This window comes from Parus major, chromosome 2, assembly GCF_001522545.3.
Source record: "Parus major isolate Abel chromosome 2, Parus_major1.1, whole genome shotgun sequence".
Lineage (NCBI taxonomy): Eukaryota > Metazoa > Chordata > Aves > Passeriformes > Paridae > Parus > Parus major.
In genome coordinates this window covers 132,145,475-132,169,446 of record NC_031769.1, presented here as the reverse complement: position 1 = coordinate 132,169,446, position 23,972 = coordinate 132,145,475, and the positions used below count along the sequence as shown (strand labels likewise).

At 35.4% G+C, this 23,972-nt stretch overlaps 1 protein-coding gene across 2 annotated transcripts in view; it reads right to left on the bottom strand.

Annotated features, from left to right (window-relative positions):
- ZFPM2 (zinc finger protein, FOG family member 2) overlaps positions 1–23,972 on the bottom strand; it is a 305,189-nt gene that overhangs the window by 227,510 nt on the left and 53,707 nt on the right. Inside the window, exons 2-3 of one of the 2 annotated variants that reach the window (XM_015618940.1) lie at positions 21,776–21,934; positions 6,321–6,422 (exon numbers count right to left, since the gene is read on the bottom strand). In XM_015618940.1, coding sequence (XP_015474426.1) covers positions 6,321–6,422; positions 21,776–21,934 — 261 coding nt within the window. The remainder of the gene's footprint in view (positions 1–6,320; positions 6,423–21,775; positions 21,935–23,972) is intronic. The other variant, XM_015618941.1, reaches the window with a different exon arrangement.

The window sequence follows — 23,972 nt, the reverse complement described above, 5'->3', positions numbered from 1 at the left end:
GGGAGTGAAAGGCTATCATTAATGTCTATTTCCATCTTGCAGTGGTCTACCAACCACTCTGTATTATACAGCTTTACTTTGTAACCCAAACTTTTTATAGTATTACTAAATAATGCAGAGCAAACCAAACAATCAATACATATTTGCAGTGATTCTTATGAATGGTTACAGGAAATCTATACAGAAAAGCCTTTCAAACTACCTTTTATAGCAGGTAAAAATGTGAATCTGGCATGCCTAATGTTCACTACAATTTTCTGATCTACAACTCACTAAAGCAATACACCAGAATTCACATGAACAACTGTTTCTATCTTTCGTTGAGTATTAACAGCAGCATAGCTCAATGTAACATCATTTTGAACTGCTATTAAATTTCCAGTGTACTAGTTTTCTTAAAATTTCTGATGCATTTTAAGAAAAAACACCAACCTGAAAGAGAAATTAAAAGAAACTATAATATGCTATATTTAGCTATCCTTAGTACTATTTCCAATAGTTCCCTGATACATGTGTAGGAATGATGATGAGTCTGCTGAAATGAGCAACATGAGTTGCAACTTCATTCTGATTTACTACTGCCAATAGCAGAAGTCCTGTTGATTTACTGGAGGCAGGATTTCACATATAGAAAATTTTCCCTTTTTGTAGAGATGGAAAACTCACCGTGAACTGCCAATAAGAGTTTTATGTCTTATTTTACTTATTTTACTGCATGGTAGGGGCTTCTTCATTTGTTTTTTTTCAGGTTTTTTTTTCAGTTTTTTTTTGGACATGTAGACAAATCACATTTTCTCACTTTCTAAGCAGAATTCAGGTACAATTCAAAAGACATTCTGAGACTGACTTTTAAGCTATCCAGCTGACAAAATCAGCACATCCTATAAGAAAGCCATGCACCTTTATGGCTACAAAAGTAAGAGCTCACATAAGACATAAGGGCAACCTAGTGCAGTGCATGTGAATTAAGAAGAGATCCAATTCTTCCTTAGAACCAAGACTTTTCTAATGGCAGTAATTTCACCTTTGGAAATGCCCTTTACTTAGTTCCTCAACTGGTAACCATGTCTTAAAAACCTATCTATCTTAAAAACCAGATGCAACTTCACTGATGGCTGAAGCCCTCATTGTTTGTTGGAATTGCAGGAAGAAAGTCAAAAGAATGGAGTGCACAGGATGGTGCACTGGATTTGGGAAAACTTTTTGGCTTAGTACTATAAAATTGTGTCTCATCTGTCAACAGGGAAAAAACACTCCCTTGCATATTACAGAATCAGTATATGTTGTCTTCAACTCTATTGTTTCATTTTCTCACTACAGAGTAATTGAGAATTGCAGAATAAAGCACAAAGAAGTTAACATTCTTAACATAACTTTAGTAAACAGTTACTGAAGAAATAAAAATTGGGAATTGCTTATATGAGTCCTCCTTGTATTTATTCATTAAAATGCACCCAAATAGTACAGTATTTCTAAAAGCAATAGAGAGTATACTCATTTATTAATTTCATTTTAGTTACAAGGAACTAGCATGGTCAGTCAGTCTGATTTCTGCCCCAGTGATATCTATCACATTTTAAAAGGCCAGTGTTTGCCACAGAACTTGATCATGTTCTTTAGGAAAATATCTCATCCTGAATGCAAATATTTCTAATGACAGATAAGTGACTTTTCATAAAATGTTTCAATAATGACTTTTTAAGGACTAAAATCTATTCTTTGTGTCTGAAACTGTGGAGCTTCAACATCCATTTAATCTTCTGATACTTTGTTAGAAAGAGGTGCGCCCATTGTTATCAGATTTTCACTCTGAATTTAAAGTAGTTTGCAATCAGATTGCCCTTTAATATAACTTTAATGTATCTTTGATAAAATAAATAGGGAAAGGACCTAGACTTTTCCATAATACCAGTCTTTTCAACTTTCTAGTGGCTCTCCTCTAAACCTGCTACAAATTTTAACATAATTCTTGAAGTGTGACCACAGGACACAGAATATGGGTCTGTTTCAGCATCAAACAAGACTGCTGACCAGAAAAGCATCTGAGAAGCCAAACATACCCTTTAGTCACAACCCTCTCTTTTTGGCTCAACCCCAGTTTCTCAAGACTTTTTCAGAGGCCCTGTTTTCTGATGCTCCTACAGGTCTACAACTGTAAAAATTCTATGAAAATATTTATTTACCTTCTCATAAGCCCATAACTTTAATTACTCTGAAACGGAAATATTTCTGCAGCTAACATGGCAAGTTATTCAGGTCTGCCAATAGCAATATCTACCCATTATACAGAACTTCTAAAAATTTTAAACATATCGCAAGTAACTAAATATACTTCAGCTCACATTACATGTTATGCTGGTTTTACAGACATTTTTTTTCTATATGCCATACAGATTGGCATTCCTACTAACCCCCACTTAATAAAAGCATCTTACAGTATTTATCCCCTTATTTCCAGTGAGTCCACTGCCATGTGGACAGGTCTGTCACTACCCACACCATCTTTTACTGTTTTGAACACATTTGAGAAATCATGTCAAAACTTTTTCGAAACTAAAGTCATTCACTTGAGCTGGGTCATCTAGCTCCTAAAAAAAGTTAAATTCAAACCATCAAACTGCTTAAATTAGGTAGTACAGAAGTACAGTCATCACATACTGTCAAATAGGCTTTCCAGCACAAATGTTTTAAGCAGACTAGAAACACTTTACCTTTTTACCTGTCCCCTCTAACTACTGAGCCATGACTTGTAATAGATCAATATCCATTTTCTAATTATTTTTTTCTTACCACATTTTAAAATGTCATCTTACTGATATTAATGAAGCTACTGATAGGTTTTTATCTATCAGGGGCTTTTTTTTCCTTCCTTTTTTTTTTTCCTTTTAGCCTCATATTATAGTTCTAGCATCTGGTTACATCCACTTGGAATTTTTTGGGTTTGTGCGGATTTTTTTTAACTTATCTTCTAGGTAATATCAGTGTTGCCTTCACTTCTATTATAACTTTTGGAAAGTCTAAAAATTGTTCTTAAACTCTTCCAAGTTATAATTTGTACTTCTGAAATCAAACCTTTTCTCCTTTTTGACAGAGTTCAGACTTGCTGTCTCTTATAATGACAAGTATGGTGGACTGAACTTGTATCCACCACTGCAAGCATGACCACTGGATAATGATAAACAGAAAACCATTTCCAAATCTGTAAGCAATTTATCTTTCAAGATGCCATAGAATATATAATTTCCTTATATCTGCTTAACAATATTTTACTTGAGGTGATTGATATCTAAAATTTTCAGAGATTTTAAGGAAGTTCTCCTACATGAACCATACGTTCAGTAGAAACCAGAGTGATCATATTCTGTAATATGATGGGTGATCTGTAGAAGCCATGTAGGAGATCTTTCTGTTTGTTATGTTTTAAAGCACTGCCTTCATATTCACTGACATCTTAACAATAATACAAAGTTACAGAACTATGTAACTCCATGTACCAAGGCAAATAGAAGACATAAGGCAATAAAATTACTTCTGCTTCCACATTTAAAAACTCAATATTTTTACATAAAAGGGATTTAAATCCAGTCTTGCTATTCTTGCTTTCTATTCCTTGGACTTTTGCTGTTGGTTATAAAACAAAAATGATCGGGTCCTTCACTGTGTGTGTTCATATACAGTCTATTGACACTAGTTTCCATTATTTCAAAGCTGTTTCACTGGACAGGAAATTTTAAAAATTGAAGATGGAAACTAAGGGTAGTTGAAAAACATTCAGGTAACCCTCAAAGCAGCTACACAGAGTAGGCAGTATCTCTGAAATTCCTTGATGGCCAATGAAGGTCACAAGACTCTGATCTGAAATATTGCTTCAGCAGAAACTCTTTGAAGCTACAGCACATTTAACTTTAGATTTTTGTTCATAAAAATATTCTAATTACAAAGACTTAAGAATGCATGTGAATCACTTAACAATGCAAATTTTCAAACAAAATAAAATTCTAATTAATGCCAGAAGCTTAATTTTTCAGTTCCTGGCAAGTACTGGCTCTGAAAGTCACAATATGTTCCCTTAGTGCTAAAAAAAGACATAAAATATTAAAATAACAAAACAGCTCTACTATTTATATAAATTCCTGAGTTGTCACAGTTCACATTATCAGTTGACAGCAACTTGTATCATGCAGAATATAGTTGTTGGATTCTGAGAAGTTCCACCTCTCAGAGATTGAACTTTCCTTACCAAGGAGGCCAGAGACAGCTCAGATAACAAAAAATGTATCATCATCTGCCCTTTGAGGTTGTGCCTCTACTGATAGTTGGTAAATTTGTTGAATTTTTGGATGTTTTCAATGGCTCTGTTTGTGCTGTGTTTGTGCTAAAATATGTTTCTAAATAGGCAGAATATTTCATGCTTTGTTAGTTTGGGTTTTTCCAAAAATCTGAAAGAGGTTATCTTTGTAGTGCATGGTTGAAAATGATCTTCTGTTGATTTCTCCTTTTACCATGTCAAGTGTAACCAACTTCATTTCATGTGTGATGGAGAATATGGGATGTGGTATATAGCCATTTCTCTTCTTCATATCTATTATACCCATGTAAAGAATCAATATTTAAACAAAATATAGATGCTGATACTAGTGGTCATCAGTTTTCAGAAGTCAAAAGAAATTTTCCCACATTCAGCTTTGATTTCCATCTTAGCCCATGTCAAAGCTATCCATAAATGTTACAAGAAGTACGCTCATTCTACTGTTGAACTGATTTTTTTCCCAACAAAATGAAAAGATCACCTTTTACTCCACAGAGTCAGAAAAGATCTCAGAAACTTCTGAATAAGGTAGCACATACAAAAAGCAGTAACAGCCCACAAAATGCACATTCAACTATGCTGAAAAACACTAAAAAAATGCAACAAAAAATTACAAATTTCAGATAGATTTTATTTATAATAAAATTAAAAACAAGTCATATGGTAAATTCTGACAGCCTTTAAATCTGCTATGCAGCTAAAAAAGGCCATTCTGCTACATCACAGATATATTTTGCATTATTTTACATGTACAGTAGCATAATTACTAAACCTTATTTTCATATAACACCATAGTACTTTATACAGAATATCAAGTTCTTTGTGTATTATCATGAAAACATTTTAAATTATATCATAATAATTAGATATACTATGTCTTCATTTTTGTTTGCATTGTATTTTCCAGCTACTGGTTTCAGAAAATTGCCATTAGTTTTGTTCTTCTCTTCATGAAGAGCATACAGTAATTTGCAAAATCAAGCAAGGATGAAAATGTGATTGAAATATAGGAATTTTTTTAATGAAATATTATTATTGCATTATAAATTATTGATAGAACGGTTCTGGAATTCTCTTCTGATGTGCTCATCCTTTTGAGGGAAAATTTCCATAAGAGATACAGCTATTGCTAGAGCGTGTTTGGCTTCAGATGCACATTTTGCAACAGTTTTATTAAATTATGGTCAATATAATGGATTTTTAAGGCCTATTCCCAAGTCCATGCCCATGAAAACACTGCATTCAACTGCAGAATTGCCTAATTGAGAAATACAATTTACCCCTTTGCCTTAGGTACTTTTACAGTACAAGAGAGGTTTTACATATTTATATTGAACAGACACTTGAAAGTATTTCCATATTACCATTACATCTTAGCAATGTTATGCTTGCACCATCTTCACTTACATAGCAGAAAATGTTACCTTGAATTACTGTTTTAATGTGAAGTTCTAATGCTCCATTGACTGCAGTCTGAGTTTTTCTTTCCACTGAAACCAATGACCAGGTGTGCTGAATTATTTCTATCAGACTCGAACAGGTAAAAAAAGCTCCTTGAAAATGTTAGTGGACATCATACATATTTTTTAAGCTAAACATGTTGCTAAATGTTGGCATAAAGCTTGAGAAGAGACCAAACCTTCTGGGTGGTCTTCTAACCTCAGAGAACAGAGAAGTGCTTCTCCCTTAATCCAACCATGGAAGAAAGAATTTATGGAGAAATTTTAATCCTAAAATTCTAAGCAGCAAGAAAATCTTTCTTTACATCAAACAAGTACACAAGACATTTTATGTTGAACAATTTACAAAATAGTTTAACAAAAGCCATTTTTTTATTCAAGAATTTCATCATAGTACTTACCTCCCAATATCCTGGAACCCAAAGGATCATAAAAGAGATAGTCCATTAAAAATAAATGCAAAGCATAACAATCTACTAAAATCATGAAATGAACAAATATTGTAGTCTAGTTCAAGAAATTTCTCTTGGCTTTCAGTTGTTTTTCCCTACCTGGCCCATCCCAATCTTCAGTCTCCACAGCAAGCTGCCCTGGTTTCTCTGACCTTGCATCACCATCAGATTCTGCTGCCTCCTGGATGCCTTCTTCATTGCCTGAAACACCATAAAAAAATACCATATTGACATATTCCAATAGCGACTTTCAAGTAAAGCTCCTGTAATATTCAAACAACTGCTTACATGACTAAGTGAAAACATGTGTATCTATGAAGAGAGAGAAAATGAAAAAAAAAAAATTAGACACATAAACATTCACGAGTTCCCACTGACTCAAAGAAGCCCTGAGTATCCAGTACTTCCAGTTCCACGCACAGAAAATCTTGGAAAACTGTTTACTCCATATGCTTAAAAAACAGAATCACAACTTGCACCTAATTGTGTTAACCAAGGCACATAAAGTCACTGAGTCTGTATGTACAAAGGAGAGACAGAAATCAGCTTGTGAACCCCCAGGAACTTTTCAGCTACTGGTTTTCTTGAATTGACACCTCAGTGTTTCTTACGCACCGCAGATAAATGACACGCAGAACAAAAACATGGTCCACTAAACACTTTGCTTTTTCACACAACTAATGAAAAGCTAATCCATAGTATTTCAGCATTTAAGGAATTTGCCCTTAAAGTCATAATATACCAGCAGGTCCCTAAAGTAATTTTCTCCCTATAAAGCTTTATTTAAAGAAATAATACATCTTTGATAAATTTTCAGATTTTCACCATCCAGAAGTACCTGAAAATGTCCGTCTGCCTTCTGTTACTACCCACTACAAGGTCATATACAAAACACACAGAGAATCATGATAAGGTCACATTTTTGGAGATGACCATTTAATTTTTATTTGAAGAACTGCTTGTTGAAAGTGCAGTTATTTCAGGTAAACAAATAAACCAGGCAAGCTCCAAGCCAAAATACTTTGAAACAACCACTATGAAAACTATACTGAAGATGAGAGGTTCAGGTATGAACACAAAACACTCTGGCCACAGTAACACATTAAGTTACATCTTTAAAGGCTTTTTCAGGTTTGGATTTTACTCATTTGTAGATTTTTTTTTTTATTTTTTATTTTTTAATACTAACCTACTCAAGAAACTCATGCATAGGAAGACACTAAGAAAAACTGAGAGAAAAAACCAAATCTACGCAATTAACTACTTCAGTCAAATAGGATTGAATATGGTTTAATTTTTTGTATCACACTTGAAGGACACTTGCTAAAAAATGATCTCCCACAAAAAAGTGACAGCACTAGAAAAACAAATACTGTGTATTTTACAAACTGAAAAATCAGACCCTTTGTTGATTTAACAACAGGAGACCAAGAAGGAGCAAAAAGCACAGCAATTAAGCAGTAACTTTTAATTTTTTCCCCACTCATGATAACAAAAGCTTTAATTAGCAACATAGGTAAAGAAATGTGATTACAACAAACTATGCCAGATCCCCATACGTTATCACTGGAGCTATATTTATACCAGATAAGATTGTGACCCAGAGTTTTCAAGTACATGATTATATACAAACACTATAAAGTATTAACTTCATGTGCACATGTACAGTCTCGTAATAACACATTCTTCCTTGCATTCATAAAACACAGCTTTTCAAATATGAAGTCTAAGAAACTACTACTCATGCAAACACAATACTATAATCACTCCAGAGTTTGATTACAAAACTATAGTTCAGTGAACTTGTGGTACTAAAAACATAGTCCAGAATATTCATATGCACTTGTAGTGTGTAAAGTAAAACTTGAATACAACACAAATACCTAGTATAATCTTTGTTTTAAATTGACTCTATAACTGTAGCCATTTGAAGTTCACATGCTTCAGCTCAATCTGACATCACTTTTCAGAAGAAAGTCCTAAATGTACTCATGTGCTGAAAAAGCTATCAAGTTTCTGCTACGCAGTTTTAGCAATTATTTGGTTTTAAGCAACTGGCCTATTTTGAATTAGCATTTGTATAGTTACTTTGTAGTAATCAGATCTCTGCTTTCTTTGGGTGGACTGAAGAACCTGTTGGACAATTTTACCTCCATTTTTCTATATTCATATCAACTTAAAGCAGCAAAAATTTGTCTTTCATTGAAGAGACACAAAATAAATTTTTCCTAAGTTCAGACCTGGCATGATCAACTCCAGTTTTCTCAAAAATGTTGGAAAGCACTTCACAACAAGGGCAATTCTTGTTTTCTAACTCAAGGTATCTAAGTAACACAGTTCTTAGAATGTTCTTTGTATAGAATGCAAATGTTTTTCTTCCACTGTATGTAACAGAGCTGTATATACTAAATCAGAACAATAACAGCATAATCTAGAAATAGTTATTCTTTTATACAGAAAAGAAGCACAGTTAATTGGGAAATTTAACCTCCAAAATACTATTTTCTCCCAGGTTATAATATATGCCAACCTGTTTTTAGCATGCAAATTTCAGCATTCTTCCAGTCAGTGCAACTAACCAAAACATAAGTGAAACTATTAGAATTAAAAGAGGACAAAGGCAAGTGAAAATATTGGGATGAAAAGCAAAAGGACAGAACAACTGCTAAGGTACAAAAACTATAGCACACAGTAATTAAGTACTTGGAAGATGAGGAAAAATCTGAAAATGTATGCTAGCAAGATGACTTAACTTTCCATTAACTTGTGTTTTCTGTGTTTCATGAAGTATAGTGTTTCATATATTCATAATATTACATGGTTTTCACAGTCAAGTTTTAATTAATTGATGCACGTCTTGTGCAAATAGAGTAAATAAAAAGTGTAGAATTTACATTAAGGAAAACTTTGCTCTGCATCTACAAGTATTCTTAATTATTTTCATTGATATTTTCTACTATTCTCAACTGCCAAGTGCATGCATTACACACCTGAAATATCACCACACTGATTTCTCCTGCTCCCCCACATGACTCCAATCTACTTGTGAAACCAACAAATGGTACATTACTGTCAATTTCCGAATCCTTCAGGGAGTGAAGTTTATCCCAGGCTCAGCTGAGCATCAAGGTCAGATTGAAATGGGCAACCAAGACAACCCATTTGGTCCTGGAGACACTGCAACTTTAAAAAGCCAAAAGGAGGCTTAGCAGAAGAGCTGACAAGAAAGCACATCTCTCAAGCTTATTTTCTTTTCTTTCCCCATATTTAAAGCTATTTTAGCAGCTAACATTTGTTTAGCACAAAGGAGTTTATTTCCTCTCAGAATTTATTTTCTTTCCATTGTTTACGCTTTCTGTTCAGTCACTGACTACTTTTCACTCTCATTAAGACTATTTTTTAATATTCATTTTAGAACTGATTGCATTTTTCTTCAGTTTACAGGTGTAGACATTTAACTGGATCCAGGACATTAATTATTTCTTTCTTCCAAGTCCAATCATGTCCTTTTTGCCTATATATACTACCCATTTGCTACTAACCTGCTGATTCCTGTCTAATCCCATTATTTTTTATTTTCTCACACTTTTTGTTTACTTTGCTGCTCAATTACACTTTGTATTTAAGTTAAAGGGTGAATAACTTTTTCCCATCAACACCAAAGAGTGGTGTAAGTACTCTAAAATGAACCAAAACCTGCTTTTGTTTAAGCAGGTTTAAGCAGTTGCTTCTTAGCAACCAAGCCTGGTAAGTGAATTCTCTCCTTTAAATGACTGTTGCATGAAAAATACTCATATTATACCATAAAATATGTTCAGTAATGAGTCAAGTAAATCTACTGGAATTTCCACTACTTCTTGGTATTAACTTGGTATTAAAGTTACACATTTGGCAGAACTCATCACCTCTAGCCTTAGATGCCTGAAAGTTAAGGTAGTCCAGACTGCTTACGTAGACACTCCTATGGGCAGGGAAGAACAAAACCTCCTGAGTGATTCATCCTGTTCTAGGATGAATCTGGACCCCTCTTGGTATCTGAGAGAGCTGAAATGAATCATCCTCTTAAACACACAGCTTAGACTAGGAACCTATCTTTAGTCAGCTAAAGTTGGGGAAAACAAATCTGACTTATGCTGAAATGCTGAATACACAAAATACTGCATAACTAAAAAAAAAAACAAAACAACCCGGTCTTATTCAAACAACTTCAGTGTGTAATGTGGATAGAATTTTCATCTTGACCTTATAATTTCTTCCCAGCATTGACTGTTTCTGTTGTCTTCAAAAACAGCTCAAGATTTTAATGTGGTTTAAATAGCCTAATGTTTATCCAACAGACAACCCACTGTAATTCGAGGTGGTAAAGCTGGTCAGGAAATCTAAAGACTGTAAAAGAGACATACTACCAGAAACATGAGAGAGAACTCCAACTTCTCTGACAACACTGACAAGCGGGAAAAGAGAGACTTGAATATTAACAAGTAATTTCACTTTAATCTTTTTAACAAATTAAAGACTTCCCAATTTGTACTTAATCAGCTTGTACCACAAGTAGTTGTGGTATTTTATAGAAGCACATGGGTTAGCAGTTCTTCTCAAGCCTGCTGTTTTAATCCATGTTGTTCCTATCAGTATTAGGCTCTTACAAAAAGTCTCATACAATATAACTATTGAACTTTCTTGACTGGGAATGTTATAGCTGCTGTTAGGCACTCTATAATGCATTTTGCAATCAGCTAAATCAACAAAGTATTTTTAACAATGAACAGTTCAGAACTGACAGATCTGCTTTCTTGTTCGCAACTGCTTATCACGGCATAGATATCATGTATGTTTACCAGGTGCTTCCTATAGTTAGGATACCTTCACAGAAGCCGCTCACAAAAGATAAGGTCACAAAAGAGATGAAAAACGTGCAAGCCTCATACACGCATGACTTTATCATCAGACAAAATAGCTTTGGGTGAAGGACTGTAACAGTCACAAAAAGCAGCTTCTATGAAAGTGAGAGAACAATAAAAGTTTGAAATTCAGTTTGTTCTCCCTCTTCTTGGAAGCACAAATGTAAACTTAAATTGTTAACATCCTCATACAGCTGTTCAGAGTGAAACATCACTTCTCAATTATAATAAATCAGTTCAGAAATAAAGTGTTGCAAAGCCTGTAGCGCTCTGTATTGCCAAAGGAGAAAATAGATGCAATGCAAAGACTTGGGGAGTCACTTGCTGTGGGCTTTCATTTGGCAAGGACACAACCTCATGGATGGTGACAGACCAGTGTGACTGGCTGTGAAGGGGGAGGGGGCCTCCTCCTTCCTGCCACAGTCTACAGCGGCAGTAATTCTAGATCCAACCAAACAAGGATTCTGAGACTATACTTATGAACCAGAGCTTCAGAAACTATAGATCAGCAATCAAAAACTGTCCTTTGTTACTCACTTTATCTCAGTGCCTGCAACCAGTAACAGAGCTTACACACACTGATAATCCTGCCCTTGAATCCTAAGAAACACACTGTAAGCTGAGGATTGTTGCCAGGAACCTCTCTTCAAAAGCCACACTCAGTAACTTTGAAATAAACCATATACAACTTAAAATACAAATACTTAATTCATTCAATGTAACTTACTTTTTAGCAGCACACACTATTCTTAAGAATACAAATGACATCTAACAGGCCTTAACTAATCCTGTGAATTACCTCTTTTTAAAGTATTCTATGTATGTATTTAACTATAATTGTAATGGCAATACAGGTTTCAGCAGAAATAAATCATTCTGAGTATAAAATAATGCAAAAGATAATTATATAAGCTTTTGGAATGGTAATGGAACTGTGAGACTAAAGATACTAAATAATATGGGAGGGATGTTTCCACACTTTGTCATATTTGCCAAATAATATGAGGACAAGACAAATAACTACAGTGAGTACAGGGCCATGCAAATGGGTTTACACTACAAGCCTTGCAAGGACAGAGAAACAGAGGAAGAGATCAGATGCTACCACTATCAGACTGTTATCAATTCATCTGATATCAGAAATAATTTCAGTGGAGCCCATAAAAATCAACTGAGACACCCTATTCTACAAAACAGAAAATATGAGCAAACTCTGGCCCTCAGATGATTGATTTGGTAACGTACCTGAAAGAAACCAGCACTTGAACAAGTTAATCCACTGCATTTTACTTCAGATTATATTAATCACCTCAATACTTTGCTTCTTTGCAAGCAATTATTGTTTTCTGTCATGCTGATTAACAATCATAATTTCTCCTGGGATAAACCTCATTTGAAATAACTGTATGTTTCCATTTTCCCTAAGCACTCCTAGAATTATTTGTCCAGCAATTCTCAGAAACAATGCGTTGTCTCTTTCCCTAATTTTTAGGATCAGTCTGTGAATATTCAAGTGTTGGCAAGTGCCCACACATGTGCAAGCTGTTAGCTGTCCAAAATAGAGGTATGAAACTATTTTAGTTCCTATTAAAACCACCACTTTGTTTAATGAAATGACATCTTGACACATTACATCTCAGCACAGTGATCATGTTAAAAAGCAGTGTCAATTATTTCTAACCATTTCGGCTACAGCACTTTTCTCCTGGGAAAAGACACTGCTGTGCAGCACATTCATCTAGACTGAGTCTGGCCTTCTTCTTTCTCTACATGTTTGATATGTTCTCATTATCGCCACTGTTTGCTTTTGAAGTCCTTTCAAGACAAGGATCATTCATTCAAATGTATTTTCTGCAGAACAGTGAAAGTGTTCTCTACATTGTATTCCTGACTTTCTTTTTATTAATAGGTTTTATATATATAAATTTTTAGGCAGAAACTCTAAACACCTGTGCTACAAATGAGCATCATTCAGATGTACTGGCTACTCAAGAGCTTCTATCAGTTTTAAAAAAAGGAAAAAAAGTCTCACATCTTTTCAATCTTTCCCCATTAAAACTTCAAATACAAGAACTCTTAGATATATGCAAGTACTAGCCTAGGGTTCAAACTACATAGCTCTAAGCACTTGATTAGAAAAGCAGCAGAAGCATATTTTAAAAGATATTTACATGCCACAAATAAAGACTATTGCTTAATATAATTTTCAAAAATTATTTCAATGGAAATCAACAATCCATGAGATTCTAAACCAGCCTGAAGCAGAACATAGAGATTATTTCAGAGAAATTCTAACAAGTGTCAAATTCTAAGTCTAAAGGCTCTTCTGCAAGTTCATATTCCAATTTAATTATGTAACAATTCTGTTCCATCCCTACTGCAGAAATATTCAATCTCCTGTAAGAATTCTTCATCCAACCAAGAACATCCCGTTTTATACTTTGCAGCTAAAATCATTATCATATTCAAATCCAGTTTTTATGTCACTTCCACACGTGACTACATAAATAACATCAATAGGTACCTGTTCCTACACAGTTCAACCTTAATTTACTTTGTTGAAAACAACTGGATGTTTTCATTTTAAATAATCAACCCTTGAGATGGTTCAATATCAAAAGCAGCCAATTGCCTATCATTACATGTGTGTTCCCACATACATGTTACATTACACATGATTTCAAAACCAGTCTAGGCTTCTGTGAGTCAAACCCAAGAAAAAAGACTGAGCAGTCAAAAATATGTGTTTCTTTTTCTCTATCCAGTAGTAATATTTTTCTAGTCAATATTTATGCAATGATGACATAAATGGGGAATGTGCTTTGTTTATTTTTACTGATCCTTTCAGAGGTAAATCACAGCAAATATACAAATACAGTGTACAACCTGTGAGCAAGTCTGCTTTTTGGACCTGGGCTGACAAGAATTTTTTCAGCCACGTCTTAGAACTCTTCAAACACATTCAGAATTTTTGTATCAAGGCCACCAAATAAGACAAAAAAGAGACAAAATGGACCTTCATTACAGATGTACAGTACACATGAACTAAGAACATGTGGTGAAATTTGTCATTTGTGCATTTCATGTTTTAAAGAAGATTACCCTTATTAATTTGCAATTCATATTCTGTCAAATTTGACCTCAGATTTAAGTCAATCCAAGTTCAAGTTTTGTGACTTTCTAGAAAGAGGACATTACACTACTTGTTGTAACCAAATAATCCCTTCGTGAATTCTATCCCTAGCTGAGATAGAATGCAGAATTTCATTGTTCTTAAGAAAACCAAAATGTGCTGACTGAAAAGACTGGAGTTGCTTTGATAAACTGCTTAAATTTGAGTAAGCTGTTTAAGTGTTTCTTGCACTTTTTAATTCTGTACAGTTAAAATAATGTTTTCCATTTGGATCTATGTATTTATTTCTTGAAACACAGATTTCTAGTTTCTTTTTGAGATACAATTTTCTGTTTGATGAGCGTTTAATGTCTTGATTAGAAGAAGGGTTTGCTTGTTTAACTTAGGTCAATTTTTAATCCAACTAAAGTTGATTTTAATGCCTACATAAATTTAAGCTGGACTGACAATATGGCCTGTCAGGTTTAAACATGGGTTAGCAGCAAATAAAATAAAGTACAGAATGGACAATCTTGTATTTTTTATTCTGGAAGCCTTAACATGCTCTTTACTGAATGGTGAAAAAAAATACAAAAAAAACCCACTTCAACCTTTTCAGATATCTCTTTTCTCTTCTAGAAGGAAAACAGGTGGTCCTCTGAGCTCCAGCATAAGTAAAGAATGAGAAACCATAAGAGGTAAAGTACAAGGCAAATGCTGATGTTCAGATGAAAAAGATCTCCTTTTATCTTGCTAGGATCCAATCTAATTCTGACTTAGCATTGTTCAAAGGCTGTTATCAGAGAAGCCCCTTCCTTTTTTTGTCCATACAAACAAGCATCCAACAAGAAGTACAGCAGATTAGAATCACAGAATCGTCAGGGTTGGAAGGGACCAGGGTTCATCATGTCCAGCTGTCCACCCAGCACCATCAGTAACCCCTAAACCCCATCACCCAGAGCCAGATCCAGACACCTCTTCAACACCTCCACAGATGCTGACTCCACCAACTCCCTGGGCAACCTATTCTAGTGCCTCACCACCCTAATGCCTGACAGTGAAAAATGTTTTTCTAATAATTAATCTGAACCTCCCCTGTGCCAATTTAAGGCCATTTTCTCTCATCCTCTCACTGCAGGCATGGCAGAAGAGACTGAACCCTACCTCACTACAGCCTCCTGTCAGGTGCCAGTAGAGAGTGGTGAGGTCCCCCAGCCTTGTATTCTAAAGATGTTTCAGTTGAATGTGATACAGATGAACATAAGGGAACCATTCCTCTGGGGAATACGAGAATCCAACAGTGTCACAAACATGCAGACAAGCCAGTAAGAGGTAAATATTGCATTCTTGGAAGGAGTAGGGCTGTGAGTTCTTATGCGTATTCTAGTTCTCTTAGGAGAAGTAAACACATAGATGCCCTCTTCTGTCTCTGATTACCAAAAATAATGAATGTATCCTTCATTTAGTCAGAAAGACTACATAAATAAAATGCAATGAATTAAAATAACCTAAAAATTTTGAAGGAATATGGGCTCCAACAGAACAGAAGTATTGCCAGGGAAAGATAATGTCAGGTTCAGGGAGGGGGGGTGTCTGGTGCGACGCAAAGCCGAGGGCTGTGCAATCACCTCTATCAGTGCTCTATCAGTGTCTACACTCCAGCCAAATCCAGAGAAAACAAGGAGTCAAAGATTCAGGTCAATAAGCTTATAGGCGATTTGCACAAACTGCTCCTGCAGCAAGGTAAAAAACAAAGTCATATTGGCTTTTCTTTTTTATTCCTTCTCTTTGAACTCCTTGGTCCAAACACACCCTCGAAATGTCAGTGTTATATGCAAGAATTTAAAGAGCTGAGCTTCTTAATCCCGTTAAGAAATAAGAACAAAGTTGCCTGTAAAGATCTCCTTATTGAGCTAAAAGTGATTATGGTATAGCTGCCTTCTGCTGATCCTACTTCCACTTGCTGTAGCAGAAGTGGTAGAAATTTGTCATGAAATGCATTACTGAAAAGGAAAAAAAAATCGATGAAAACATGGGGAGAAAATAAAGAAAAGAAGGCATAAATCTACTGTTTGATCCAGAAACAGAAAATAGCGAGCATATTGTTAGTCACTACATGCGTACATGAAAGAAGCAAGGAATAGTTACACATTTGCACACAGGCATACACACAGACACAAAGTCATACTCCAGAGGAAAAAGGGACACACAGAAATCACTTTCAGGGTGTTATTATAGATGGTAGCATGATAGCTTTACTCATGAAGTATGAAGGGATAGATTAATAAATGGACAAACTTAGCTTTATATGTGCTTTCTTGTATGAGGACTCACACTGCAGCTGTTTCTCTGAATCTCAAGCCTGGCTGCACAATCAGGTCACATGGTTTAATATAAAAAAATCCAGTTCCAAGCTGGTCTGGCAGGCTAGTAACAACGTACATGAGTATGATTACATGTACATGAACAGAAAACTTAGTTCAGGTTTGGAACATCTCTTCCTGCCCAAGAACAATATGAGAATATAGAACAAGGTATAGACCCACTATGCCAGCCATTTATTCCCCGTGTTTCCTTCTTGCTGACTTAGAACTGTATGTGAGTTTCTGACTGCACTGGATTCCCCTCATTTTCCTCTTCCCCCACAAATAAAGATAACCAATGTATCAGGAACCCGAACCACTCAACCAGCTGCAAACACACATCGCTGCAGACATACATAGCAGTGTGTGCCACAGATCATAAAATCCCTGCATCCTAAAACAACCACTCTCCATCCCACCTCATGTATCCTCCCTATCACCCTATGTCATCAACTGAAGCAGAGTTAACATTGGGAAGCAGAAGCCACTTGCTTCTGCCACCAGGAGCTTTAAGGCCACTGAATCTCCCTCCACTGAGGGCTGGTGCCAATGCTGCCATGTGATGAAGTAACCATGGAACACCTAAAACACGAGGAACAAGAGCAATAGTCATACTACAAGCAATGAACAGGAGAATTTGACACAATGGTCTTGGCAAGCAGCAAGAAATGAACCTGCCTTTTTCCCCTAATTATCACATACGGACATTCCTTCATTTGCCTCCTTCTTCTGGCAACAGTCCACCATTTGCTCTTTTGATTATAAACCTTCTCCATTTTCTTCTCTTGCCTCTTTCCTTCTGTGAACACAGCTACTTAACTATCTGCTAATCTCAAATGATCTCTTATATCGCTTAAGATAATTTTCCTTTGAAAGTTAAACCCTCATTGAACGCTTCTGCTAGGAAGGTCACAAGAAAATGTAGTTTGTTTAGCCAGTTACCACCACTATCAAAAGCCACCAAGGCTCCTATTCTCCTTCCTGTTTACAGGGAGTAAAACATGTCAGCATATGAGCATAGCAAACTTCCCAAGTAACAGACAAGAACTTTATTTTTATTTTTCCTGAGGATATCTAGGCAAGATGACAGCAATCAGAGACTAGAAAATTAACTATAAACTACTTCACCTCACAAATAATCTTGATTTAAAACTGATTTTCACCCCATCGCCTTCAACTTGGTCTTTGTATTATTGTTGTTTTCCCCTGCTTCTATCTGCCCTTCTGCAATCATTAGCCCTAGCATACTTCTTCTCACCTCTTTTAGCATCACATTACTTTGTTATTCCAACCTGCAGTAGACAAAATTTAATCTTTATGTCTTATCCCCTAGCTTCCAAATCCAGCCTTATCCTTGTTCTTCATGGGAGACAGGCTATCTTCTCCATACACAGACTGTTAAAATACTGACATTTAGTAATAAATTTTCTACATCTGAACTTAATCTGAATTATTCTTAATCTGATACAGACACTGATTCCAGATGCCCACTGATTAAAAAAATATTCAGCAAGGGAAATTCCAGCTAATAAAGTCTTCGTGTGGACAGCATCATCAGATACCCTCTTTATTGGCTGTACACCCATTTGTAGTAACTAAAAATAAACAGCAATTTTCAAGGTGGTTTTCAAACCGCCAAAATGCAATGCACTATCATCAAGGCTACCTTCTACAAAGTTTTTGTTTCTACTTCAAACATAGACATCAATGCAGATTTGTAATAGAACACCACTATCCTATTTCCAAAATACTCCTTTTCTCCTAATCTCACTGTCAAAACTGCAAACAAATCAAACTTAACTGCCATCAATTATGAAGCTCTTCATCCAAAAGGTTAAAAAAAACAGAGCTGGAAGCTTAAAGGAATCCCTGACAAATAGTAGGTTGGTAATTCCTATTTCAGTTTCAATCATTGTTCACTTCTTCACATAGACCACATAGGAATAAATATCCACATGCAGCAAAGTTAATTTTGTGGTACTGCAGAAGTGTGGGAGAGGAGGAACTTTCCAGATTCCTTGTCATAAAAGCCATTAGTGAGCAAAAGGAGAAGGGAAAAGTAATAGTGGAGAGTCAAAATTTTGAAAATGGAGAAGTTGTAAAATGACATGTAGCTCAATCAACGTGATTAATTTGCTTCACACTTTGCAGAGGCTTTCGTCTTCACCTTCTTATTCTGGCAACTATTCTGCTGTATCTATCTCACAAACCCAAATTAATAAGATGGAAATGACAAGTATGGCTTTATAAAGGCTCCTGTTTGCAATTTAGACAGTAAGGGACTGCTCTCTGCTTACAATACCATCAGGCACAGCCTGACAGGAAAATCTCTTCAAGAAGCCAGTTACCGAGTTGTGAACCTGTAAGTTCTCTATTCTCATTCCTCAAAATTAATTGTGACCTCAGTAAATTTTTTGCCTTCAGTACCTAGTTTGTATAGCAAAAATCCCCTGGTTTTAGGTGGCAGTTGAATTTACAGAGCTGGGTAAGTATAAAAAACATACCATGGATGAAGCCTCACAAACACCTCCTCCCCAACAGCTGTGTCACTTGTTCCCCATGCCTCTTGATTCTTGCAGGAAGCCCCGCTACTCATTTGTCCTCTTGTTCTGGGTCAGCTGGGAAGAAACCCCAGGGGAGGGAAATAGGGAGACAGGACAGATAAAATTTATATCCAAGAAAACACCTTTACTTTCTAAAACCATTAATGGTCCATGCTAGCAAGGGCAGAATTCAGAGACAGCATAATGGATTCCCATGCCAGTTCTGATATATTTCTGTAAAAAGGCAACCTGTTGCATGAGAAAACATAGATCCACACTTATTTTTCCCTTATCTGGAAATACTTATGATTTACAGGCTGCCAATACTGTCAAAGAGCAGAAGAAAAATCAAAAGTCAGGCCTCCAAAACAGAAATTAGATTGCCTTTATTTGTTCTCTAACTTATTTGGTATACATCTCATTTTCATGTTTTTTCATTTCATGATGACTTTTCACTCATGATGTTAAAAAAGTATTTCTAGTAAAAAAAGAAAAGCTTATTTCTCATACTATCTTTTAATTTCAATACTGAAGCTCTACAAAGAAAAACAAAAGGCTATGAATTCTTAACAGATTCATAAAAAAAATGAGAATTAGTCTAATTTTTTATATTTCCTATATAATAGAGTCACAAACCCTTCCACTAAGAAAAGAACACAAAAGAAATTTATTTGCTTTCCAGATTAGTTTTTTCTTCTTAGGGTTTATTGTCAAGAAAACATAGGTGGCCTCATGCTAATGACATTTAAGATGTGACCCTGAAGAAGTTGGACATTCAACAGAAGTTAAGACATTAATAAAAACCCAGCACATTTCCAGTCTCCCATTCCATCCTTTTCCAGGGAGATTCCCAATTTGCTTCAAAGTGGGACTCTTTGTCACACTGCCTCAGCTGGAGGTAGATTACAAATTTTATGTTCCCCTTGATCCTTAGAAATCTCCTTTTCAACTCTTCTTCTGCAGCAATTGCACTGGAGAGACTTAAGATTCTTTTGTAACTACAACACACAAACTGCTGGGACGTCAGAAGGTATTTAGCCTGAAGAATCAGCAGATGTCCTTAATAAAACATATAATCAAGATAATCAAAATTCATATTTAAATGTATTCCCATTTGATGCCTGATCTTCTTTAATACAATGTCCTGGATTCAGTGATTTCCCTCAAAGATGTGTTTATTTAAAGGGTGGATCCAAGATAAATTGAAATTCAATGTAAATTTGCAATATTGATTGCTATTTTTTTTTTTAATAATTTTTTTTCTTGATTTCATCTAAAATCACAGTACTTTCCACTGGTAGGTCCTGGAAATGCAGCTAGAAATACAGAGAGGTAACTAAATCAAACTGATATGATATGAACTAATAGTGGGACATAGTATTCCACTGCTGACATGAGAAATTCAAGAGACACCAGTATAACAATTACGTAGATAGTGGTTTCAATATTTATTTAGTACTGCCAATAACAGGATGAGTACTTTTTTCCAGCTAAGGAAAATGGTGTCCAAAAGGCATGTGAACCAGTGAACACAAAGTAATTGTGGTATTTGTTCACACCACATTTGTAGTAGTACTAAATTCTTCCTGCTTGTAAAGAATCTATTGATAATCTGGTCTCTCCCCACAATAAGATTTGTAGATGCTGAACTCCAAACTATGGATTAGACTGTTTTGATATCTTAGGGTGACTTACTAGGACATACAGAAAATACATTGTAATGCCTTTGTCACTGAATACTCTGCAGTCAGAACACTTGACTCGTCCAACAGATTTATTTGACTTTGTCCAAGACAGATGAAAATAATACAAAACCAGAAGCACATCAAGTTATCAAGGGAAAATATATGTCAATGTCCAGGAAAGAACAGAAAGACAGAGAAACCATCAACATCCAAATGCCCGAGGAACTTGTGGACTAACAGAAGAACACCACCACAACAATTTCAGCTATTTGATAGGCATCCTTACCTGCAGAAGAAACAATAAAGCAATCAAGTGGATATCTGGCAGGAAGAAGGTTATTTATTGTTCTAAATAACAATAGTGTTTTTGTCTGCCAGCTGACTGGGAAGCAGCACAACCTTGCAGACAGAACTGGTAAGAATGAATTGGCGAGTCTCATGTTAAAATACCTCAGTCTTCAGTAATTCCCAAATAACAAATGCACCAAAAAGGTGTTTGCAACTTCAGAAGTTATTCTTTCACAAATCACTAGTTTTCTACTGTGCATAATAAATTCTATAATAAGCTCTATTTTAATCCAAGAATCTACAGATGCAATCTGTTTTCCTAGCAATGTTTCCTAGGCAGGGAAGCAACGAACAGACATGCTGCATTGCTAGCTTCAGATCTGATAATAATTGACTTCTGGGGCCTGTTCTCTACAGTTAAATATGTAGAAAATAACACTTGGAGGAAAACATTATGGCAAGATGATTCATGTCCCTGAAGTGTCCTTCAACATACTTAAATATTTATCCCTTACCAGGCTTAATTTCACAAGTGACTCAATTTCCTGTTTTTAAGGTAGCATTGATAGGGCTTTTTGTACATTTTAAACAAAAAAAACCTCTTTGACCAATTGGACAAAATTTGGACACTATTCTCTCAAGAGGCTGGCTACAATGATTACCTTTATTACAAAAGTATTCCACTTCTTCACAGCTCAGATTTTCAGGCTCAAACTCTGCAGAAAAGCTTTCCTCCAATGGAAAGTCTTCTTTTGAGATAGTATCATTTTCCTCAGACAGGCACTCTTCTTCTTCATCCTCAGTGGCATCTTCAAGGGGCCCTTAAAAAAGAATCAGGGACACTGTGGCAAAACCATCTAACAGGACAATGTGAAATAAAACCTCAGAGAACTTTTAACTGGCATTCTTTAGCTAGTTTTTTTTTCCTTTCACAGCTGTGTTCAGCATTTATTAGAATTGGACAAACACCATTTTATGGAAATTGAAATTGAAAGTGACTTTTCCTGATGACTTCAAATCAGAATATGCAAACTGTCATTAATAATATGTATTAATAATACTCGCACATGGGGGTTTTTCATTATTCATTGGGCTCTACTATTAAACACAGACAGTTTTAACAGCTGAAATCAAAGCTGTATTTGCAAAACGACATAAACAGTGAAGAGCTTTCTCTTGTTTGCTAGTGATTGTTTTTGATGCTGAATTACAGCACTCAAAATGTTCCTTTGCAAGCTTTGTTAATCAAATTAAATGTACTGGCAACAGTGAAATACTACAAAGGTTTTGACAGCACAAACTTCAGCTTATTCTGCTATTTTGCTTCAACCAGCCCCTGATGGTATCCATGATCATTCATGCCAGACTATTTAACAGATTCCCAGTCAATGGACATGACTCAAGAGATTATTTATTCATTTCTCAGAGACCAAAAAGATGTCCTGGTAAACATCCACCCAGGGCTACAAAAACTTAAGCCGGTTACAGTAACAGGGCATGAGTTTGAATCTGAAATGGTAGTTTGAGGTCTTTGACTTTTCTTCTAGTTACCTAGAGATATTACTGCTACAGATCCTCTCAAAGACACAGCACCAGACAGATTATAACATGTAACACCAAGGTTACCAATTAGAATATACGCAAAAATTAAAATCTTTCTTATATACACACACTTCAAAATCATTTGTTAATAGCAACTATTTGCTAAAGACATCTCTTGTGCAGGATGTAGAATTTCACCCTAGATTTAAATAGAGATTTGAAATAACTCAACATATTTTAATTTAACAAAGATTTTATTAAATGTCAGTATGTTTCAAAATCCATCTTAAGACTGGATTTCAAAAGAGAGATTTCATTATACATGGTTGAGGCTTGAAAAAAATTACGTATTTCACTCTCCAATGAAAGCACAGCCTCATTTATAATTGACTGAGTATTTCTTCTTCAAAATGAAAGCGAGCTAGCTAATGAAAAAAAATGTGATTTGTATTTATATGATAGTTTTACAGTATTAAATACACTATTCCTATATAATCTATCATGCTGAGATACAATACATAAATGATTCTGTTGTGTTCAGTGAAAAGGAAGGAATAAATTTTTAAAGAAATCAAATATTGACTACACTCTAATTTTAAGTAATTTATTACGAACCAGTGACTACCTACATTTATTAAAACAGCAAAATTCACTTTAGGCTAGGTTGTGTAATTCTTGCTTCAGAGGAATATGATGGTTACTTTTTATTGAAATTGATTGAGATTCCCAGCTGGGATTCCATAAATTAATATAGCTTACTATCTTTCATGGAAATATGACTCTCTGTGCCAGCTGAGAATCTGACCAAATGAGCCCACTTTTGTAGACACATACTCACCAACAGTAGCTGTCATTCAACAATATAGCTCCTAAAATAAGGGGCTATTATTATGGCTGAAGAAATAAAGATTCTCACTATCAAAGTATCCATTACTGTTAATTGCACCTTCCAGCCATGCTGGGAAAAAATCCAGCAACTGCATATGCACAGGGAATGAAGAGTGGCTATGGCACTGTACAGAACAGAGAACAAAGCACGAGCACACGCTGGAGCAGTGCGCTGCAGCTCAACATGGGCACTCCAGGCACCTTACTTGTGTCCAGGCTCATGTAAGGAAAGCACAAGGGGTTCTGCACAAATTATCAGAAATACTACTCAAATTTCATTTTATTATTAAAAGCTGACATTGCCTGTAGAGCCATTTACTGGTGTGTACTCCTGGTAACACCTGGATAAATAAACTAGGAAAAAAATAGGCTATTTTAGGGAAACATAATTTTTTGACACACATAAAAATGTATTAATACCATATTTTG